Source organism: Thamnophis elegans, unplaced genomic scaffold (assembly GCF_009769535.1).
Source record: "Thamnophis elegans isolate rThaEle1 unplaced genomic scaffold, rThaEle1.pri scaffold_101_arrow_ctg1, whole genome shotgun sequence".
Classification (NCBI taxonomy): domain Eukaryota; kingdom Metazoa; phylum Chordata; class Lepidosauria; order Squamata; family Colubridae; genus Thamnophis; species Thamnophis elegans.
In genome coordinates this window covers 123,108-141,211 of record NW_022473575.1, presented here as the reverse complement: position 1 = coordinate 141,211, position 18,104 = coordinate 123,108, and the positions used below count along the sequence as shown (strand labels likewise).

Below are 18,104 nucleotides of genomic sequence, written 5' to 3'. Positions count from 1 at the left end.
TAGAACCGGTAGAAAATGTTTTAATTTCACCACTGCTATGAAGCCCATAATGAGTTCATTACGTTGGAGGTGGGTTGTGTGAAGATCTCTCTTTCGATGGCCAAAACTGGCTACGTGTTTGAGGGGCATAGCAGGGAAGCCTTCTTGTTGTGGCCCACCAGTGGAGCTGGCGGTAGACTCGGACAGTGAGGAAGTTGGGGAGGAACCTGGGCCAGTCCTGGAGTCTGGGAAAGGCTCGGATGAGGGCTCTGTGTCAGAGGCAGGGGGGGGGGGGCAGGGCCATATGCCAGTTATCAGCTGCCTTTGGAGTCAGACATCAGTGAGGCAGAAGAACAGCTGGAGCCTGTTCCCAGTGTGCGCATGCGCAGAGTGACAGGATGAAGGGAAGAGCTAAAGAACAGGGGCGACTTGGGAGTAACACCGCAGGTGGACGATGAACGGCCCCTCCCAGAGGGAATAAAGAGGAGCAAAAGGGGAGTGGAGTTTGCAGGAGACAATTAGTTCACTTAATTGGTTGATGACTCTCCGAGACACCTTGCCAAGTTCTGCAGATATTGGCCTGGCAGCTCTCCAAGCCAGAGAAGGTCGGTGACCGTAAATCCTCCCTCGAAAGACTTTGCTGGATGGGAATGAGCAGAATTCACAGGAAATTAATAAAAGGGTTTTTTGTTGGGACAAGGAGTTTCCTTCAGGCTCTCGGGAAGCCTCAGTCAGAACAATTCTCTACCGCTTCTTCCTCGTTTTACTTTCTCCGTAGATGTGACCCTCGACAACTTTCACTGCCACCCATGGGTTTCCCCTGACCCCTTCCTGCCTTACCCCTCCTATGATGAAGAAAACATCTTCCCACGGTCCAGGGGGCCTCGACAAAGGACATATGCGGGCTCTCCCTTTGTTATGCGCCAAGGGCCCTCATACCGGAGGGACGTTCGGCCGTATCAGAGGCGCAAAATCGTTTTTAATCGCCACTGAAGACGACCGTCTCCTGCCAGGATGAGGGGAAAAATGTCTCGTCCGGGCTGTGGGAGAAGAGCTGACTGTGGACATTTTCTCTCCATTTTGTGCCTACCACAATTGACAGGCGTGTTTCTGTCTGTGACAAAAAGACGCTACTTCGTACCCCAGCCTTCATTGTTAACCTGGCCTTGGAATGGGACAATTGGCCACAGCCGCTTGACCCCGGCTACTTCGCCCTAGCTACCCTGCCCTCCCCATCCCAGGTGACCCACCGGGGCCGTCCCTCCTCGCCTACCCATTCCGTGTCGCTCCCCACCGCTGCTTCGCCCCGGGCGATTCACCGCAGGAGAAATTGCCCCGGACGATTTGTCGCATGGGACAATTAGTTCCGCGGGAAAGTTCCCACGACCCGGTTTCAGGGGCGCTAAAATGTCTACCCTGATGCCCACGGGGGCTGCCAGGACAGAGGGAGGGTGGTGTGCTTGGCTCACAAGGTGGCGAGCGGTGGAAGGGATTGTGTATCTATGTCGTTTCAGGGCTCGTGGCTGGCGCCTCCTGCCCTGATACTTCAGAAGCTGCGATTTAGAAGCTGGAGTTGTGTTGATCTCCATATTGTACTCCGAGGTTGGGATCTAGCCCACTCCCCCGAGGGAATCTGGCTGGGGGACCCCCTTCTCCTGCACCTTCTTGGCATCCCAAGTTAGCAAAGGATTCCAAAAGCCAATATAAGATTGACTGGTGTATGTCTGCTTGGATGTACTCCTAAAGAGACAGACACCCCAAGATTATTTCTAGTGGGAAAAGTTATAAGTTCATTTGCTAAGTCCATTAAGTTATAAGTTCATTTGCATAAGTCCAATAAGTTATAAGTTCATTTGCATAAGTCCAATAAGTTATAAGTTCATTTGCATTTCCATTAAGAAATTTACGGCCAAGTCCTTTATATTTTTTGCCTGTGTTTCTTCTGTGTCTTTCTAATTTAATTAAATTAAGCCTAACTGTTACTGTTTACATCTGGAGGATTATCGTAGTCTTTATTTTCTCTACGGTGTTTCTTCACCTTGGCCACCTTAAGATGGGTGGACTTCAATTCCCAGAATTCCCCACCTGGACGACTGGCTGAGAATTCTGGGAATTGAAGTCGACCCATCTTAAAGTGAAAATTAAACAAACCCTGATTTATGGCAAATATGAGCCGTGAAGGCATGGTGGTTAGAATATGCTACTTCTGCTGACTGCCAGCTGCCAGCAGTTTGGCAGTTCGATTCTCACTGGCTGAAGGCTGACTCAGCCTTCCGAGGTCGGTAAAATGAGGACCCAGATTGTTGGGTCTATCTGTCATCTATCTATCTGAGCCGTGGTGGCACAGTGGTTAGAGTGTTTCAGTGCAGGCTAATTTTGCCAGCTGCCAGCAGTTCGATCCTGACCGGCTCAAGGTTGATTCAGCCTTCCATCCTTCCAAGGTCAGTAAAATGAGAATCCAGATTATTGGGGGCAAGAGGCTGACTCTGCAAACCGCTTAGAGGGGGCTGTAAAACAGTGTGAAGCAGTATAGCTTAGGACAGTGATGGCTAAGCTTTTTCCCATCGCATGCCAAAAGCGGGGGGAGCGCAAAGGGGGTTGTGCGCAGGCGTGCCCACACCCATAATGCTAGAGCCAAGGTGGCGCAGTGGTTAAATGCAGCACTGCAGGCTACTGCTAGATCAGCAGGTCAGCGGTTCAAATCTCACCGGCTCAGGGTTGACTCAGCCTTCCATCCTTCTGAGGTGGGTAAAATGAGGACCCAGATTGTTGGGGGCAATATGCTGACTCTCTGTAAACCGCTTAGAGAGGCCTGAAAGGCCTATGAAGCGGTATATAAGTCTACTGCTATTGCTATTGCTATTGCTATGCATGTGGCCCCGCGCATGTGCAACCCCCCCACCTGCTTTTGGCGGGATGGCCCCGCTTTTCATCCTCCCCAGGCTTCAGAGGCTTTCTAGGAGTCTGGGGAGGGTGAAAATGGTTTCCCCTGACCGTCCCCTCCCCCCTCCATCTCCCCTGCTGCTTGGAAATTAAATGTTTTTAAAACTCACAGCCTGTGCACAGCACACACTTCCAGCCCCTCTGCCTCTTCCCTCTCCTTAAATTCACTCAGACGTTTTTTAAAGAGTGGAAGAGTGTGTGAATTCTTCTTTCCCAGGAAGAGGGAAGAGGCAGAGGGGCTGAAAGTGTGTGCTGTGCACAGGCTGTGGGTTTTAAAAACGTCTGAGTGAATCCAGGAAGAGAGAAGAGGCAGAGGGGTTGGAAGTATGTGCTGTGCACAGGCTGTGAGTTTTAAAAACGTCAGTGACTCCAAGAAGAGGCAGAGGAGCTGGAAGTGTGTTTGCTGTGCACAGGCTGTGAGTTTTAAAAACATCTGAGTGAATCCAGGAAGAGGGAAGAGGCAGAGGGACTGGAAGTGTGTGTGTAAGGTGGTCAGTAATGTTGAAGACTGGCAAGGACAGCCATATTTCCTCTGTAAGTAGCTGTTTTATTGTTTTGTGCACTTATTTTATTATTTAAGCAGTAAGTGCACAATATAATAAATTTCCTTTTTTTATATCTTTTTGTAGGTCATTCTTTGGGGCAAAGAATTCAGTGACATCAACTTGGCCACTCCCACCCAGTCACATAACTGCCACGCCACTCCCACCCAGTCACATGACCACCAAGCCACTCCCACAAAACAGGCCATACCTTCAGAATAGGTTCTAAATTTTTTTGAAACTGATTAATTGTTCTCACTGTCAGGAAATTTCTACTCAGTTCTAAGTTGCTTCTCTCCTTGATTAGTTTCCACCCATTGCTTCTTGCTCTACCCTCAGGTGCCTTGGAGAATAGTTTGACTCCCTCTTCTTTGGGGCAACCCCTGAGATATTGGAAGATGCTATCATGTCTCCCCTGGTCCTTCTTTCTATTAAACTAGACATACCCAGTTCCTGCAACCGTCCTTCATATGTTTTATCCTCCAGTCCCCTAATCCTCTTTCTTGCTCTTCTCTGCACTCTTTCCAGAGTCTCCACATTTCTTCTACATCGTGGCGACCAAAACTGGATGCCGTATTCCAAGTGTGGCCTCACCAAGGCCTTATAAAGTGATATTAACTCTTCACGTGATCTTGATTCCCTCCCTCTGTTGATGCAGCCTAGAACTGTGTTGGCTTTTTTGGCAGCTGCTGCCCACGGCTGGCTCCTATTTAAGTGGCTCTCCACTAGGATTCCACGATCCCCCTCACATTTATTAATTACGTATATTTATTAATTACGTACATTTATTAATTACATACACTTATTAATTATGTTCAAACATACGTGCAAATATATTAAAAAGAGGACAGGTACTTCTGTAAAAGAGAATAAAAATAATGCACATTAGTGTATAAACAATAATGAAGCAATATACATAAGCAATGAATACTAGATTGATTACAAGCTCGTAACAGTTATTATAATTGAGATGTGATGGCATTTGTGTTATACACACAGTATAGAGCATTAAGTATACATCCAACATTGTTTTTCTTTTTAAAAATTTGGTTTTGTAAAAATTTTAAAAACATTTCCTCTTCATGGCCCCCCCCTTTATGCTCCATGGGTTCCGGAAAACCTCTCCTCTTCTGGGGACAGGGGAGGATTCAGGCTTAGCTGAAGGATAAAGAGGACAATTCCTTAAATGTTGAAAATATGGAGTTTTATAAGGGAATAAAGTGAATAATGAAGGAAACTAAACGGACGTTAAAAGGCCAAACTCTGAAGCTGTGCTTGAGCTGTTTTAAAATTCCAGATCAAAACTCTGCTGGCTTCTAGTTCCTATCAACCCAACCTGCTTGGCTGTGGATCATGGAAATTGTAGTCCTAAAGGCACCAGGGAGGTGAAGCTTCTCCCAGTTTGAGACCAATCGTTGGGAGGGTGTTTGGGTCCCTCTCCCTTTCTCTCTTTCCTTTTTTTCCCTTTCTCTCTTTTTTATCTCTCTCTCTCTCTCTGTGTGTGTGTCTCTGTCTCTTTCCTTTTTTCTCTTTCTCCTTTTGTCATTTTTTCTTTTCTCTCTCTCTCCTTTTCTCTCTCTTTCTCTTTCTCTGTTTTTCCTTGTCTCTCTTTTTTATTTTTCTTTGTCTCTCTCTTTCTCTTTCTTTGTCTCTTTCCGATTTCGTCTCTTTCTTCCCCCTCCCTTTCTTTCTTTCTCTTCTACTCTCTCTCCCTCTCCTACTCTCTCTCTCTCTCTTTTCTGTTTTTCTCTTTTCACTCTTCCTCTTTGTCTCACTTTCTCTCTCTTTCTCTCTTTCACTTTCTCCTCCTCCCTCCCTCTCCTGCTCTGTCTCTCCCCCCTCCTCCTCTTCTCTCCTCTCCCTTTCTCTTCCCTCTCCTCCTCCTCCTCTCTCCCTCTCCTCTGTCTCCCCGTCCTCCTCCTCTCTGTCTCTTACTCTTCCCTCTCCTCCTCCTCTTTCCCTCTCTCCCTCTCTCCCTCACCTACTCTCTCTCTCTTTTCTTCTCTTTGTCTCTCTGTTTTTCTCTTTTCACTCTTTTTCTCTTACTTACTCTCTCTCTCTCTTTTCTTTCTCTTTGTCTCTCTCTGTTTCTCTCTCCCTCCCTCCCTCCCTGCTACAGATTTGGGATTTGCAATGAAGGGTCCAGCATGTTCCTTCTCTTCGAAGCTGTTGGCTGCTGAAGGAGAATAGGATTTGAACCAGAAGTCCTTTGCAAGGAACCTGTGGCCAGCAATCCAGACATAGGGACATCCTAGCAATAGCAATAGCAATAGCAGTTAGACTTATATACCGCTTCATAGGGCTTTCAGCCCTCTCTAAGCAGTTTACAGAGTCAGCATATCGCCCCCAACAACAATCCGGGTCCTCATTTCACCCACCTCGGAAGGATGGAAGGCTGAGTCAACCCTGAGCCGGTGAGATTTGAACCGCCGAGCTGCAGAACTAGCAGTCAGCTGAAGTGGCCTGCAGTACTGCACCCTAATCACTGTGCCACCTCGGCTCTATCCTGCCAGGCCTGTTAACCCAGACAGACAGCAGAGAGTTCAAAGGCCCTTCTGTTGGGAAACCAACTTCAGCTCACACACAGCCTCTTCCGAGAGTTGGCTCAACTCCCACCAGGAGAAAGTTGACCCAGCGATCCTGCAGAGTCAACCAGGTCCAAATGTAGAATTCGCTTCTCCTTTGCGGGAGGTGAATTGTGACCTCAGCGAGTGTCGGGGATTTTGTAGTAATACCAGTAGACGGAAAAGCCTACCAACTTAGCAAAGGGAAAGGGATACGTCTCCAGGACTTTGTGGAAGCCCATGCTCTCGTAGACCCGATGAGCTGCATATTGGACCATGGAGGTCCCCAAGATGACTTCTTGGTAGCCGCGCTCCTCAGAAAATTGGATGACGGTCTTGACGAGGGCTTTGGAAAGCCCTTGTCTCCGATGCTCCTTCTTCACGGAAAGGCGTATCAATTCCTGGGCGTTGCTCCACCAGGATGGAGGGATGACGGCCACCATGCCTACCACTTCCTCTCCGGTGTCCACCACCCAGAAGCAGCAATCCTTTGGCTCCAGATAAGTCCTCCTGATGTCCATCATGTCCGTGGTGAGGGCGTGATGGAGATATTCATCCCACAGCCTCTTCATGTGAAGGGCGCCGGCCGTCAAGAGGAGGGAGACGACCGCCAGGGAGGTGATAACGGAAGCCGAGCAGAGGTAGGTCAGGAGGAAGACGGCCAGAAGCGCCAGGTGTAACTGAGGACGGCTGAAGGATTTCCAGACCGCGCGAGGGATGTGTTCCCGGATCCCTTGAATGTAAAATGCCCGCACCATCTCATAGTCTCTCTCCTCGTACTTCCGGATGTGGTACTTGCCTGCCAGCGAGTCACCCTTCTCCCGTCCTGGAAAACAAGATATGGAAGCAGAGGAGGAGGAGGAGGGTCTGTTTGGTTCATGGTTTGAGGACCCCAAATGTCCCTTGCAGAGAAGCGATGGAGGGCGAGGGACAGGGGGCCGCCTTCTGAACGGGTCAGCTCCAATTAAGAATAGAATAGAAACAGAATAGGAATAGGAATTTAGAACGGAATTTTGAACTGAATTGAATTTAGGAATGGAATAGAATGGAAATATAGACTAGAATAGAGTAGAAATTAGAATGGAATAGAAATATAGAATAGAATAGAACAGAAAAGAAATTAGAATATTAGAATAGAAATTAGAATTTTAGAATATAGAATAGAAAAGAAGTATAGAATAGAACAGAAATATGAATACAATAGAATAATAGGAATAGAATAGAAATTAGAATAGAAATTAGAATAGAAATTAGAATAGAAATTAGAATATTAGAATAGAAATTAGAATAAAAATTAGAATATAATAGAAATTAGAATATTAGAAATTAGAATATCAGAATAGAATAGAAATGTAGAATAGAACAGAAATATGAATAGAATGGAATAATAGGAATAGAATAGAAATTAGAATATTAGAATAGAATAGAAATTAGAATAGAAATTAGAATATCAGAATAAAAATTAGAATAGAATAAAAATTAGAATAGAATAGAAATTAGAATATTAGAATAGAAATTAGAATATCAGAAATTAGAATATCAGAATAGAAATGTAGAACAGAAATATGAATAGAATAGAATAATAATAGAATAGAATATTAGAATAGAATAGAAATTAGAATAGAAATTAGAATATTAGAATAGAAATTAGAATATTAGAAATTAGAATATCAGAATAGAATACAAATGTAGAATAGAACAGAAATATGAATAAAATAGAATAATAGGAATAGAATAGAAATTAGAATATTAGAATAGAATAGAAATTAGAATAGAAATTAGAATATTAGAATAGAAATTAGAATATTAGAATAGAAAAAAAATTAGAATAGAAATTAGACTACCAGAATAGACTACCAGAATAGAATAGAAATGTAGAATAGAACAGAAATATGAATAGAATGGAATAATAGGAATAGAATAGAAATTAGAATATTAGAATAGAATAGAAATTAGAATATCAGAATAAAAATTAGAATAGAATAAAAATTAGAATAGAATAGAAATTAGAATATTAGAAATTAGACTACCAGACTAGATTACCAGAATAGAATAGAAATGTAGAATAGAACAGAAATATGAATATTAGAATATAATAGAAATTAGATTAGAATAGAATAGAAATTAGATTAGAATAGAAATTAGAATAGAAATTAGAATATTAGAATAGAATAGAAATTAGAATATTAGAATAGAACAGAAATATAGACAAGAATAGAAATATGAATAGAATAGAAAGGAGGTCAAATGGAAATATCGAATAGAAATATAGGCAGAAATATGCCCATCCTGCCTCCCTTACCTGCTGTCAGGTGTGCAGCTGTTGGCGTCTTCTGGCCACCTGTGCCGGCAGCCATGATCTTGAAAAGAAGGAGGTATATCTTATGCTGCAGAGCCTTTGCAAGAAGAGCAGCCAAGCGGGCAGCAACCGGATTAAAAAGAGGGAAGCCTTAAAAAAAAGTAAAGAATTATTATTTCCGTGCTGCACGTCACACAGTCAGCTGACAGTTCAAAGTCCCCTTTAATGCTCCAAATGGCCTCTCAAACCCTCACACGTTTTTGGCAAGTCCCAGAGCAAAGTGCGTGGGTGTGCATACAAACACACACACACACACACACACACACACACACACACACAGGGCAGCCTCTTCTGCACCCAGTCCAACAAGGCAAAGGAACAGGGAAATGAGTCCATGAAACGAGGAAGAAACAATGAGTTCTGCAAACTCCAAATGTCTCTACCGGCACCCCAAACTCTACCAATTCAGCGTTTGTTCCCGACAAATGCCCCCTCCCGCCCCCACCCCAACAGCATCTCTGTAAGCCTCATTCCCCAGGTGTGCCTTGTGAAGAGGAGCGGGGAGCTCTCCTCCCGAGTTGTCGGGTCAGCCTGCGCTGTTCGCGCCTTCTCTCCGCTGTTCGCGCCTTCTCTCTGCTCTCCGGGCTCTTGGATCAGGAGGCGGTGGTCCTTGCTCATCGTCTGAGCTCCGTCGCTCCTTGTGTCCACTGCTTGCCCTCTCTTGATTCTCCTGCTAACAAGCCGTCCCGATCCTGAGGTCCCCTGGGCTGGCTCAGCCTGCCCCTCCCCACATTCCTCCGATGCCGCCCCCCTCGATCTCCCTCGGCTCCGGCTCCACCTCTATAACCTACATTTCAGCCAAGAGGCCGTTAAACGAATCTTTGGGGACCCAGATTGGTTTCTCTCTGAGATGAAAAAAAAAGGAATTCGTAGGTACACGGTGAATCATTTCGATTTGATTTAATCTAAAAAAGCAGATCGAAACCCCGCAGCTCCGGTCCAGGTTTTGCTATACATTTAACTCCAGATTTAAAGGTAATAAACCTTTAAAACCAAGATCGAAGCTGCGAGATTTCGATCCGCTTTTTTAGATTAAATCAAATCGAAATGATTCAAAAGGCTCCTTGGCGCTGAAGAACAGCTATCCTTTAAAAAAAAAAAGAGGATTTTGTACTCTAATCTGTTGAATGCCTGATAAACCAATCAAAATTCAGATTAAAGAGCCTTTCCCCCATTTTTTTAAGGCTGAGCCATAAGACAAATTCTAGCCTGGAATTTTATTTCTTCATTATTGCAAGGCAATAAAATGTAGTTTGGGATTCTGTTTTGTTTTTTAATGAGAAGTTTTGTGACTTGGAAAGTTTTAAGAGGCTAACAGAATTGGAAGGGACCTTGCAGGTCATCTAGTCCAACCCTCTCCCACTTGGCGAGAGGTGCAGAGGGCCACGGCAGCCGTAAGATACACCTGAAGTACACCTGGTGGCAGGTGACTCCAGGTGGGTGGGTACCTGGGGCACCTTTACATACCAGAAATTGGGCATGCTGCCATTTTTTTCTGCCTCCGTTGTATGTCGAGGACTACCTGCAATCAGGATGGACTTTAAATTAAATCCATCGATCGGGTATATACAGGTAATCCTCGATTTATGACCACAATAGAATCCAAACTTTCTGTTGCTCAGCGAAACATTTTGAGTTTGCATCCATTTCACGACTTTTCTTGCCGACGGTTGTTAACTGAATCACCGCAGTGGATCAGTTAGGGTTAGCTCTTGATAGCCTGGTGTCGTCTGCAAATGTAATGAGTTCCCCATCTATTCCCCCTAATTAAAACAATGGTTTAATTAATTACCAGTGGATGACTTATTAACTCTGGCACTAGTATGCTCAGTTACACAGCTGCTAATATTAAAACACGAGTGGTTAAACATCCACCTGCTTCCCCTCCGCCCGACTTTTTTAATTTCCATTTTACAGGCGGTCCTCAACTTATGACGCTTCAGTTAGTGACCCAGGTTACAGTGGCATGGCAAAAGTAGCGTACGATCCATTTGTCATAAGACTGTGCAGTATCCCCCCCCCCCCGTGGTCCAAAATTCAGAGGCATGGCCACCGTCTCGTATTTACGACGGTCGCGGGGTCCCTGTGGATCGTGGGATCCGCTCTGGCGAGCTTCTCGCGAGGAAAGTCAACAGGGAAGCTGGATTCGCTTAACGACCGGGTGGCTAACTTAACGACTGCAGTGGTTCAATTACCAACCATGGCAAGCAAGGTCATCAAATTGGGGGGGGGGGGGAAATGTCTCAGCGATGGAAATTTTGGGCTGAATTGTGGTCGTAAATCGAGGACCCCTGTGTGCCATTGTTTGTTTTTATTAGTTTATTATTATATTTATATTTTTAATCTCCGCCCCCTCCCAATGTTATTGTTGTAAGCGGACCAGTGGCGAGATAGGGGGCAAATATATTTAACAAATAAATATAATTGCATTATAAAAAGGTGAAGCTAAAGGTTCCCCTTGAACATATGTGCTAGTCGTTCCCGACTCTAGAGGGCGGTGCTCATCTCCCTTTCAAAGCTGAAGAGCCAGCACTGTCCGAAGATGTCTCCGTGGCCATGTGGCTGGCATGACTCAATGCCGAAGGCGCACGGAACGCTGTTCCCTTCCCACCAAAGGTGGCTCCTATTTTTCTACTTGGCATTTTTACCTTGCTTTCAAACTGCTAGGTTGGCAGAAGCTGGGACGAGGAACGGGAGCTCCCTCCGTTACACAGCGCTAGGGATTCGAACCGCCGAACTGCCAACCTTTCTCATCAACAAACTCGGCGTCTTAGCCCCTGAGCCACCGCATCCCTCTAATTGCACGATAGGAGAACAGAAACGACGTTCGGAAAACTCGAATGCTGTTGTTCTCCCCGCCCCAATCCCCCCCGGCAGATTCGAACTCAAGACTGTGTTGAGATAAACGAGGGCCAGGCTTAGAAAGATTTCAACTTTATTGAATAATCACATTTAATTTTCCCACGCTGCACAACGCCGGTGCACAACCCCCCTCCAGGAGAACAGGCTCAGGGCTCAGATGGCGAGACATTCAGAAATCAGTGTAGACACAATGAGGACTGGAGCCATGGACCCAATCCATTCAAAACAGCAACACGACCATCAGAATTTCTTCAACCGAGCGAGGCTGTTTTTCCAAACCAAGTTTAAGTGTTTTTTTTTTAAATCCCGCCTTTATTATTTTTAGATATAAGTCAAGGGGGCGAAGATAACTTCTGGTCCTTCCTCTTCGCCCTACAACACTGTGAGGAGCAGGACTAGAACTCACAGTCGCCTGGTGAGTTGCCCAAAGTCGCCCAGCTGGTTTTGGGACCTGAGGCAGGACTAGAACTCTCTGTCTCCTGACGACTGGCTCAAAGTCACTCAGGCGGCTTTCGGGCTTAGGGTAAAACTAGAACTCCCGGTCTCCTGGTTACTGAGCAAAATTCACCGAGGCCACAACCCCCCCTTTGAGGTGGGCTTAGGTTGAGAGTGAGTGACAGTCCCAGCTTTGATGTATGAAGCAGAACTAGAACTCCCTGTCTCCTGGTTATTGACCCAAAGTCACCCAGCCTACGACGACCCTGCGAGGTGGACTAGGTGGAGAGCGAGTGAAAGTCACCCAGCCTACGACGACCCTGCGAGGTGGACTAGGTGGAGAGCGAGTGACTGGCTTAGTCACCCAGCCAGCCACCTTTCATGCCAAAAGCAGGGCTAGAACTCACCATCTCCTGATGATTAGCCCAAAGTCACCCAGTCAGTTTTCATGCTTAGGACAGAACTAGAACTCCCTATCCCCTGGTTATTGACCCAGTCCCCCAGCCTACGACAACCTTGTGAGGTGGACTAGGTTGCGAGCAATTGGCCCAGTCCCCAGCCAGCTTTCACGCCTAAAGCAGGACTAGAACTCCCAGTCTCCTGGTTATTGACTCAAATCACCCAGTCGACAACAACCCTGTGAGGTGGGCTAGGTTGAAGGCGAGCGACTGACGCAGTCACCCACCCAGCTTCCATGCCTGTGGCAGGACTAGAACTCACCGTTGCGGACTGAAGCGGCCCAATCTTTCCTATTAAGACATTTGGCCGCCATCTTGCCAGTACCAAAAATGGCCGACTGGAGGACTCCAGAGGCCTAAACCGGCCCAGCCCCATTTCCAAGCAGCCTCTCTATGGTTTTCAGTAGACGCTGCAGAAATAACTTCATTTTTTCCCCTCTGTCCCGATTCTTCGAGACTTTTAATCAGTTGCATTCTTAGGAAAATCGTATCGAATATTCCACTTTTTCTGCCTCCTGGACCACTCAGTGTCTGCCCCCCATTTTTTCCTAACTAAAAAAATCCCCCCTCAAACCCCATGCTGGGTTTTCTACCTTTTCCCAAAAAATTAAAAGAGTGTGAAAAATCCTTCGCATCCGGTTGGTTGACCCAATAAGGAAGGCCTGGACCAACGAAATTCAGCTTCTCTTCCCTTGAACATCCCTTCTCTCTCCTGCAATCCCATTTACACAGGTGGTCCTCGATTTACAACCACAATGGGAGTCCTCAGAATTCTGCCGCTAAGTGAGACATTTGCCCCATTTTACCACCTTTCTTGCCACCGCTGTTAAGTGAATCACTGCGGTCGGTAAGTTACCGACACGGCTGTTAAGTGAATCGGGCTTCTCCGCTGACTTGGCTTGTCGGGAGGTCGCAAAAGGGGATCACGTGGCCCTGGGACATTACGACGGTCGTAAGTGTGAGCCGGCTGCCAAGCAATTTTGATCTCTCAGCCACGGGGACACTGCGAAGGCAGTTAAGTACGAAAAATGCCCGTAAGTCACTTTTCCCAGTGCCGTTGTAACTTTGGACGGTCACAAAGTGAACTGTTTTACGTCGAGGACTCTCTTCAGCGGCATTGGTGGAAAAGGAAGCTGCATTTTTATCATTCCGTTTGGAGTTGCTAGGATGCTTAATTTAATCACTAGATGCGCCCTGATTGGCTGGCTAGATCTAGTAGTCCTTGGCTTACGGTGGTGGTTCATTTAGTGACCAAAGTTATGATGTCACCGAAAAAAAATGACTTATGACCATTATTCACACAACCTTAGCGGGATCCCCATGGTCGCGGGATCAGAAGCCAGGCTTCCTTGGCCACTGACTCGTATTTATGACGGTCGCAGTGTTCCCTTTTGCAACCTGATGACGATCAAAGTCCACAGGGGAAGCCGGATTCACTTAACAACCATTTACTAACTTAACGGCAGTGATTTGCTTAACGGCAAAGGTCGTAAAATGGGGCAAAACTGACTGAACATGTTTCGCTTAGCAACAGGAATCTTGGGCTCAACTGCGGCCGTAAATCGAGGACTGCCTGTATAAGAGAAACAATCGGGGGGGGGGGGGGCAGGAAAGGATGATTCCTCAGGTAGCAACATAGCTCCAGAAAAGGGACCCAGGGAGGGAGAAGCTTAGTCTGAGGCAGTCCTTCTTAGCTGGGTGCCTCCTAGGTGCGTTTGGGCTGGGAGTTCCAGGCGCTAAAATCCACCCCAGGAAGAAGCCACTACTCCCAAGATACGTCTTTGTAGGGGACTGGTACGAATCCTGTAGTAGTGGGGTGACTTTGCAGGCGTTCTCGTTCTAACCCGCAAACTGGGAAATGAGGAGAGTGTGTTTCTTGCGCCTCCAAGTCAGCAGGGTGCCCGGTGCTACGTATCCCGGAGAAAGGGTAGAAGATACTTTTTTCTGAATGGGACGAGATGAAAAAAAAAGACCAAAACCAGCTCCCATTAAGCCAAACACCGCAGGCAAAAAAATAAGCAGCCAAGAGATTTTTCCTGGCACACCTACGGCGGGGTTAGCCATTGTGTGAACCATTCTCTGGACACACGGGAGTTTAAAATTGCTACACCCCCCCCCCCAGGATGGCAAATCGCTGCTTCCCTGCGAACGGAAATGTGGAATTTTTTCCCTCCTCGCTTGCAAAGCAGACGGGAGGGATCTCTCTCCCCACCTCGCTAAAACTTTTGCAATTCGATTCTATTAAGGCTCTCCTTGAAAAATCAACATCCGGAAGTGGAGACGCGTCTTGGCAGCATGTTCAACATCTAACCGCTTTCCCTGTGCCCTTGGTTGGCTTCACCTGGGGGGGGGGGGGGGGAGGGTGGTGGTGGTGGTCCCAGGTGTAGGAAAGGAGAAAAGGAACGAGAGGACGGATCCAGCCCATCGCCGGAGGCAAACCCTTCCGGCTGGCGGGTTCGCCTCACTCGGCGCTAGGGACGTCGTAGCGATATTTGGAAATCGTACAGTTGGCCAGCCTGCCGTAGACGGTGGGGAGGATGTAATGGTGGTATTTGCGGAAGCCCACCCCTTCGTACATCGCCCGGGCTTCGTGCTGGACCATGAGGGTGTTCAACACCACGGAAGAATAGCCGTGCTCCCGGGCGAAAGAGATCACAGTCTTGCAAAGAGCTTTGGCGATGCCGAATCCCCGATAGTCCTTCCGGACAGACATTCTCTTCAGCATGAGTTCGTCCGGCTGTTCTTCAGAGGGCCTGGCCCCCACGGTGGCCACCACACATTCGTCCGCCTCGGCCACCCAAAAGCAGGAGCCTTTGTCGCCCAGGTAGGTGGCCTGGATGTCCAGCAGGTCCTTCTGGAGGCAGTGGTCAATATACATCGACCAGATGTAACCCAGGAGTTGCCGGCCGACAGCCAGCAGCAAGGTGATAGCCAGGATGGGTAGGAGCAAGGACTTGGAGCTGGTCAGCAGGAGGCTGAAGGTGCAGCCCAGGATCAGGATGACCCAAGGCTGCTTCAGCATGTGGAGGCACAGGGTGGGCACGTACTCGCTCATCCCTGTGGCGAATAAGTCCCGCACAGTCTCGTAGTCTCCAGGACAATACTCGCGGATGTGGTAAGACACCATGTTACGCCTGGCAGGGGTGAGTCAAGAGCGGCAAGGAAAATCCGGAGACCCCTTGATTTAAAAAAAAATCAAAATCAAAAGAAAGGCGGTTAATGGAGAAGACAATGAAGCATCTCTCTTCTCTGGTATAAACTCACGAGATTCATTTTTCTTGCCATAAACATGTATACGCCCAAACTACAACAGAATACAATAGCAGAGTTGGAAGGGACCTTGGAGGTCTTCTAGTCCAACCCCCTGCCTAGGCAGGAAACCCTATACCATTTCAGACAAATGGCTATCCAACATCTTCTTAAAGAATTCCAGTGTTTTGAGCATTCACAACTTCTGGAGGCAAATTCTGTTCCACTGATTAATTGTTCTCACTGTTGGGAAGTTTCTCCTCAGTTCTAAGTTGCTTCTCTCCTTAATTAGTTTCTACCCATTGCTCCTTGTCCTGCCCTCAGGTGCCTTGGAGAATAGTTTGACTCCCTCTTCTTTGGGGCAACCCCTGAGATACTGGAAGACTGCTATCATGTCTCCCCCTGTCCTCTTTTCATCAGATTAGACCGTGTTGTTTCTCTGTGTCATATATGTGGGTACATACCAGTGGTGGGATATGGGTGGGTGGGAAGATCATACTGGGGAAGCCAACAACTCAGTTTCCAAAAAGATCATACCATGCTGGAACAAAAGAGCCCTATCCAACAAAATGAATGCGGAGAAAAGCAAAGTTTTACACCTAGGCAGGAAAAAACCAAAGGTACAAGTACAGATTAGGCAAAATCTTCTTCAAGAGTTAGTGACTGTTTGTCACTAACTCTTGGAGCCCTAGTGGACGATCACTTAGATACGAGCCAGCCGTCTGTGGCAGCAGCCAAAAAAGCTAATACGATCCTTGGCTGTATAAACAGAGGCATAGAATCAAAAGCACGTGAAGTATTAGTACTGCTTTATAAATCTTTTAGTAAGGCCATACCTGGAACAATGCATCCAATTTTGGTCGCCCCCTTACAAAAAAAGATGTTGAGATTTTGGAAAAAGTGCAGAGAAGAGCAAGGAGGAGGATCAAAGGCCTGGAGACTAAAACATACAAAGAACAGTTTCAGGATTTCGGTATGGCCAATCTTTTTATGTACACTGAGAGCTTACGCACCAAGGACAAATTCCTTGTGTGCCCAATCATACTTGGCCAATAAAGAATTGAATTCAATTATTCTACTCTATTCTTAATTCTATTCTATTAATTCTATTCTATTCTTAATTCTATTCTATTAATTCTATTCTCAATTCTGTTCTATTAATTCTATTCTATTCTTAATTCTATTCTATTAATTCTATTCTAAATTCTATTCTATTAATTCTATTCTATTAATTCTATTCTAAATTCTGTTCTATTAATTCTATTCTATTCTTAATTCTATTAATTCTATTCTATTCTAAATTCTATTTTATTAATTCTATTTTATTCTATATTCTATTCTATATTCTATTCTACATTCTATTCTATTAATTCTATTCTATCCTATTAAGTCTATTCTATTCTAAATGCTATTCTATTAATTCTATTCTATTCTATATTCTATTCTATTCTTAATTCTATTCTATATTCTATTCTATATTCTATATTCTATTCTATTAATTCTATTCTATCCTATTAAGTCTATTCTATTCTAAATTCTATTCTATTAATTCTATTCTATTCTATATTCTATTCTATATTCTATTAATTCTATTCTATTCTATATTCTATTCTATATTCTATTAATTCTATTCTATTCTATATTCTAAATTCTATTAATTCTATTCAATTCTAAATTCTATTAATTCTATTCAGGAGGAGGACTGGGGGGAGGGGGGCATATGATAGCAGAGTATTTGAGAGGCTGCCACAAAGAGGAGGGGGGGGGTCAAATTATTCTCCAAAGCACCAGAAAACAAGAAACGATGGATGGAAACTGCTCAAGGACAGAAGCAACCTGGAATTGAGGAAGAATTCGCTGACAGTGAGGACATTTAACCAGTGGAACTCCTTGCCACCAGAAGTAGTGGGTGCTTCTTCATCACTGGAGGTTTCTTAAAAACAGACTGGTTTTATAACCCCCTCTCCCCCCCCAAAAAAAGCACGTTAAATTGGTTATGGAGAGACCTGGGCAGCCCCTTGTCTGAAATGCTATAGGCCAGGGTCTCCTGCTTGTGGGCTGGACTAGATGACCTCTAAAGGTCCCTTCCCTTATTCTGAGGATGCCGCAATAGGCCGACTGCGGAAAGGAAACCATGGCAGTTATTGAGCACTTTGGGGGGCCCCAGGCTGGAGAAAAACCTTAAGAGTCCCCTGCGCTAAGCCGCGGACGATGGGAGTTGTAGTCCCCCACCCACTGGAGGGGGGGGAGCGCGCAGGCGGGAGAGTAACCGGAGGGGGGCGACCCGCGCTCCCTGCCTGGATAAGGGAGACTTCCTCGGCCTGCGGGCTCAAGTACCTGCGGGCGAGCCCCGCCGCCGCCGCCGCCACCGCCTCCCTCAGTAGCAACGCCGCGGCCTCCAGCTGGCCGCATCGAATGTCGTCATTTCCGGAGGGCGAGCGCACTTCCGGCCCAGAGAGTGTGTGTATGAGCGAGAGACAGAGAGAGAGAGAGAGAGAGATCTATGGTCTCTAGAGACCTCTCTATGATGGGACACCTCTATGGTAAGAAATCGCCAGCCCGGAGGACTCGTTCTTCCAGGCGGGGTTAAAAGGGGGCGTGGCTAGGCAGGATTGCACGTGCGGCCACCTGTGCGCCTGCGCGCTCTTCTGCGGATGGGAGATGCGGGGGGAGGAGAGAGAGAGAGAGAGAGAGAGAGAGAGAGAGAAAAGGC

General features: G+C 46.2%; 2 protein-coding genes across 2 annotated transcripts; both read right to left on the bottom strand.

The window, feature by feature from the left end:
- Nucleotides 1-5,906: 5,906 nt before the first annotated feature.
- LOC116523209 (N-acetyltransferase family 8 member 3-like) lies at nucleotides 5,907-16,256 on the bottom strand. The gene is made up of 3 exons (XM_032238296.1): nucleotides 16,228-16,256; nucleotides 8,331-8,477; nucleotides 5,907-6,854 (listed from the first exon to the last, which is right to left on the bottom strand). The coding sequence occupies exons 2-3, from the start codon at nucleotides 8,383-8,385 to the stop codon at nucleotides 6,169-6,171; spliced, it is 741 nt and encodes a 246-aa protein (XP_032094187.1). The 5' UTR covers nucleotides 8,386-8,477; nucleotides 16,228-16,256; the 3' UTR covers nucleotides 5,907-6,168.
- LOC116523210 (probable N-acetyltransferase camello) lies at nucleotides 14,489-17,932 on the bottom strand. The gene is made up of 2 exons (XM_032238297.1): nucleotides 17,729-17,932; nucleotides 14,489-15,320 (listed from the first exon to the last, which is right to left on the bottom strand). The coding sequence occupies exon 2, from the start codon at nucleotides 15,267-15,269 to the stop codon at nucleotides 14,604-14,606; it is 666 nt and encodes a 221-aa protein (XP_032094188.1). The 5' UTR covers nucleotides 15,270-15,320; nucleotides 17,729-17,932; the 3' UTR covers nucleotides 14,489-14,603.
- Between the last annotated feature and the right edge of the window lie 172 nt (nucleotides 17,933-18,104).

Bases quoted from the DNA above. Each gene is read 5' to 3' on its own strand.
- LOC116523209 (XM_032238296.1), bottom strand. From the start codon at position 8,385: ATGGCTGCCGGCACAGGTGGCCAGAAGACGCCAACAGCTGCACACCTG. The intron at 6,855-8,330 runs GTAAGGGAGGCA...CTTGTTTTCCAG, and splicing joins AGCTGCACACCTGACAGCAG to GACGGGAGAAGGGTGACTCG.
- LOC116523210 (XM_032238297.1), bottom strand. From the start codon at position 15,269: ATGGTGTCTTACCACATCCGCGAGTATTGTCCTGGAGACTACGAGACT.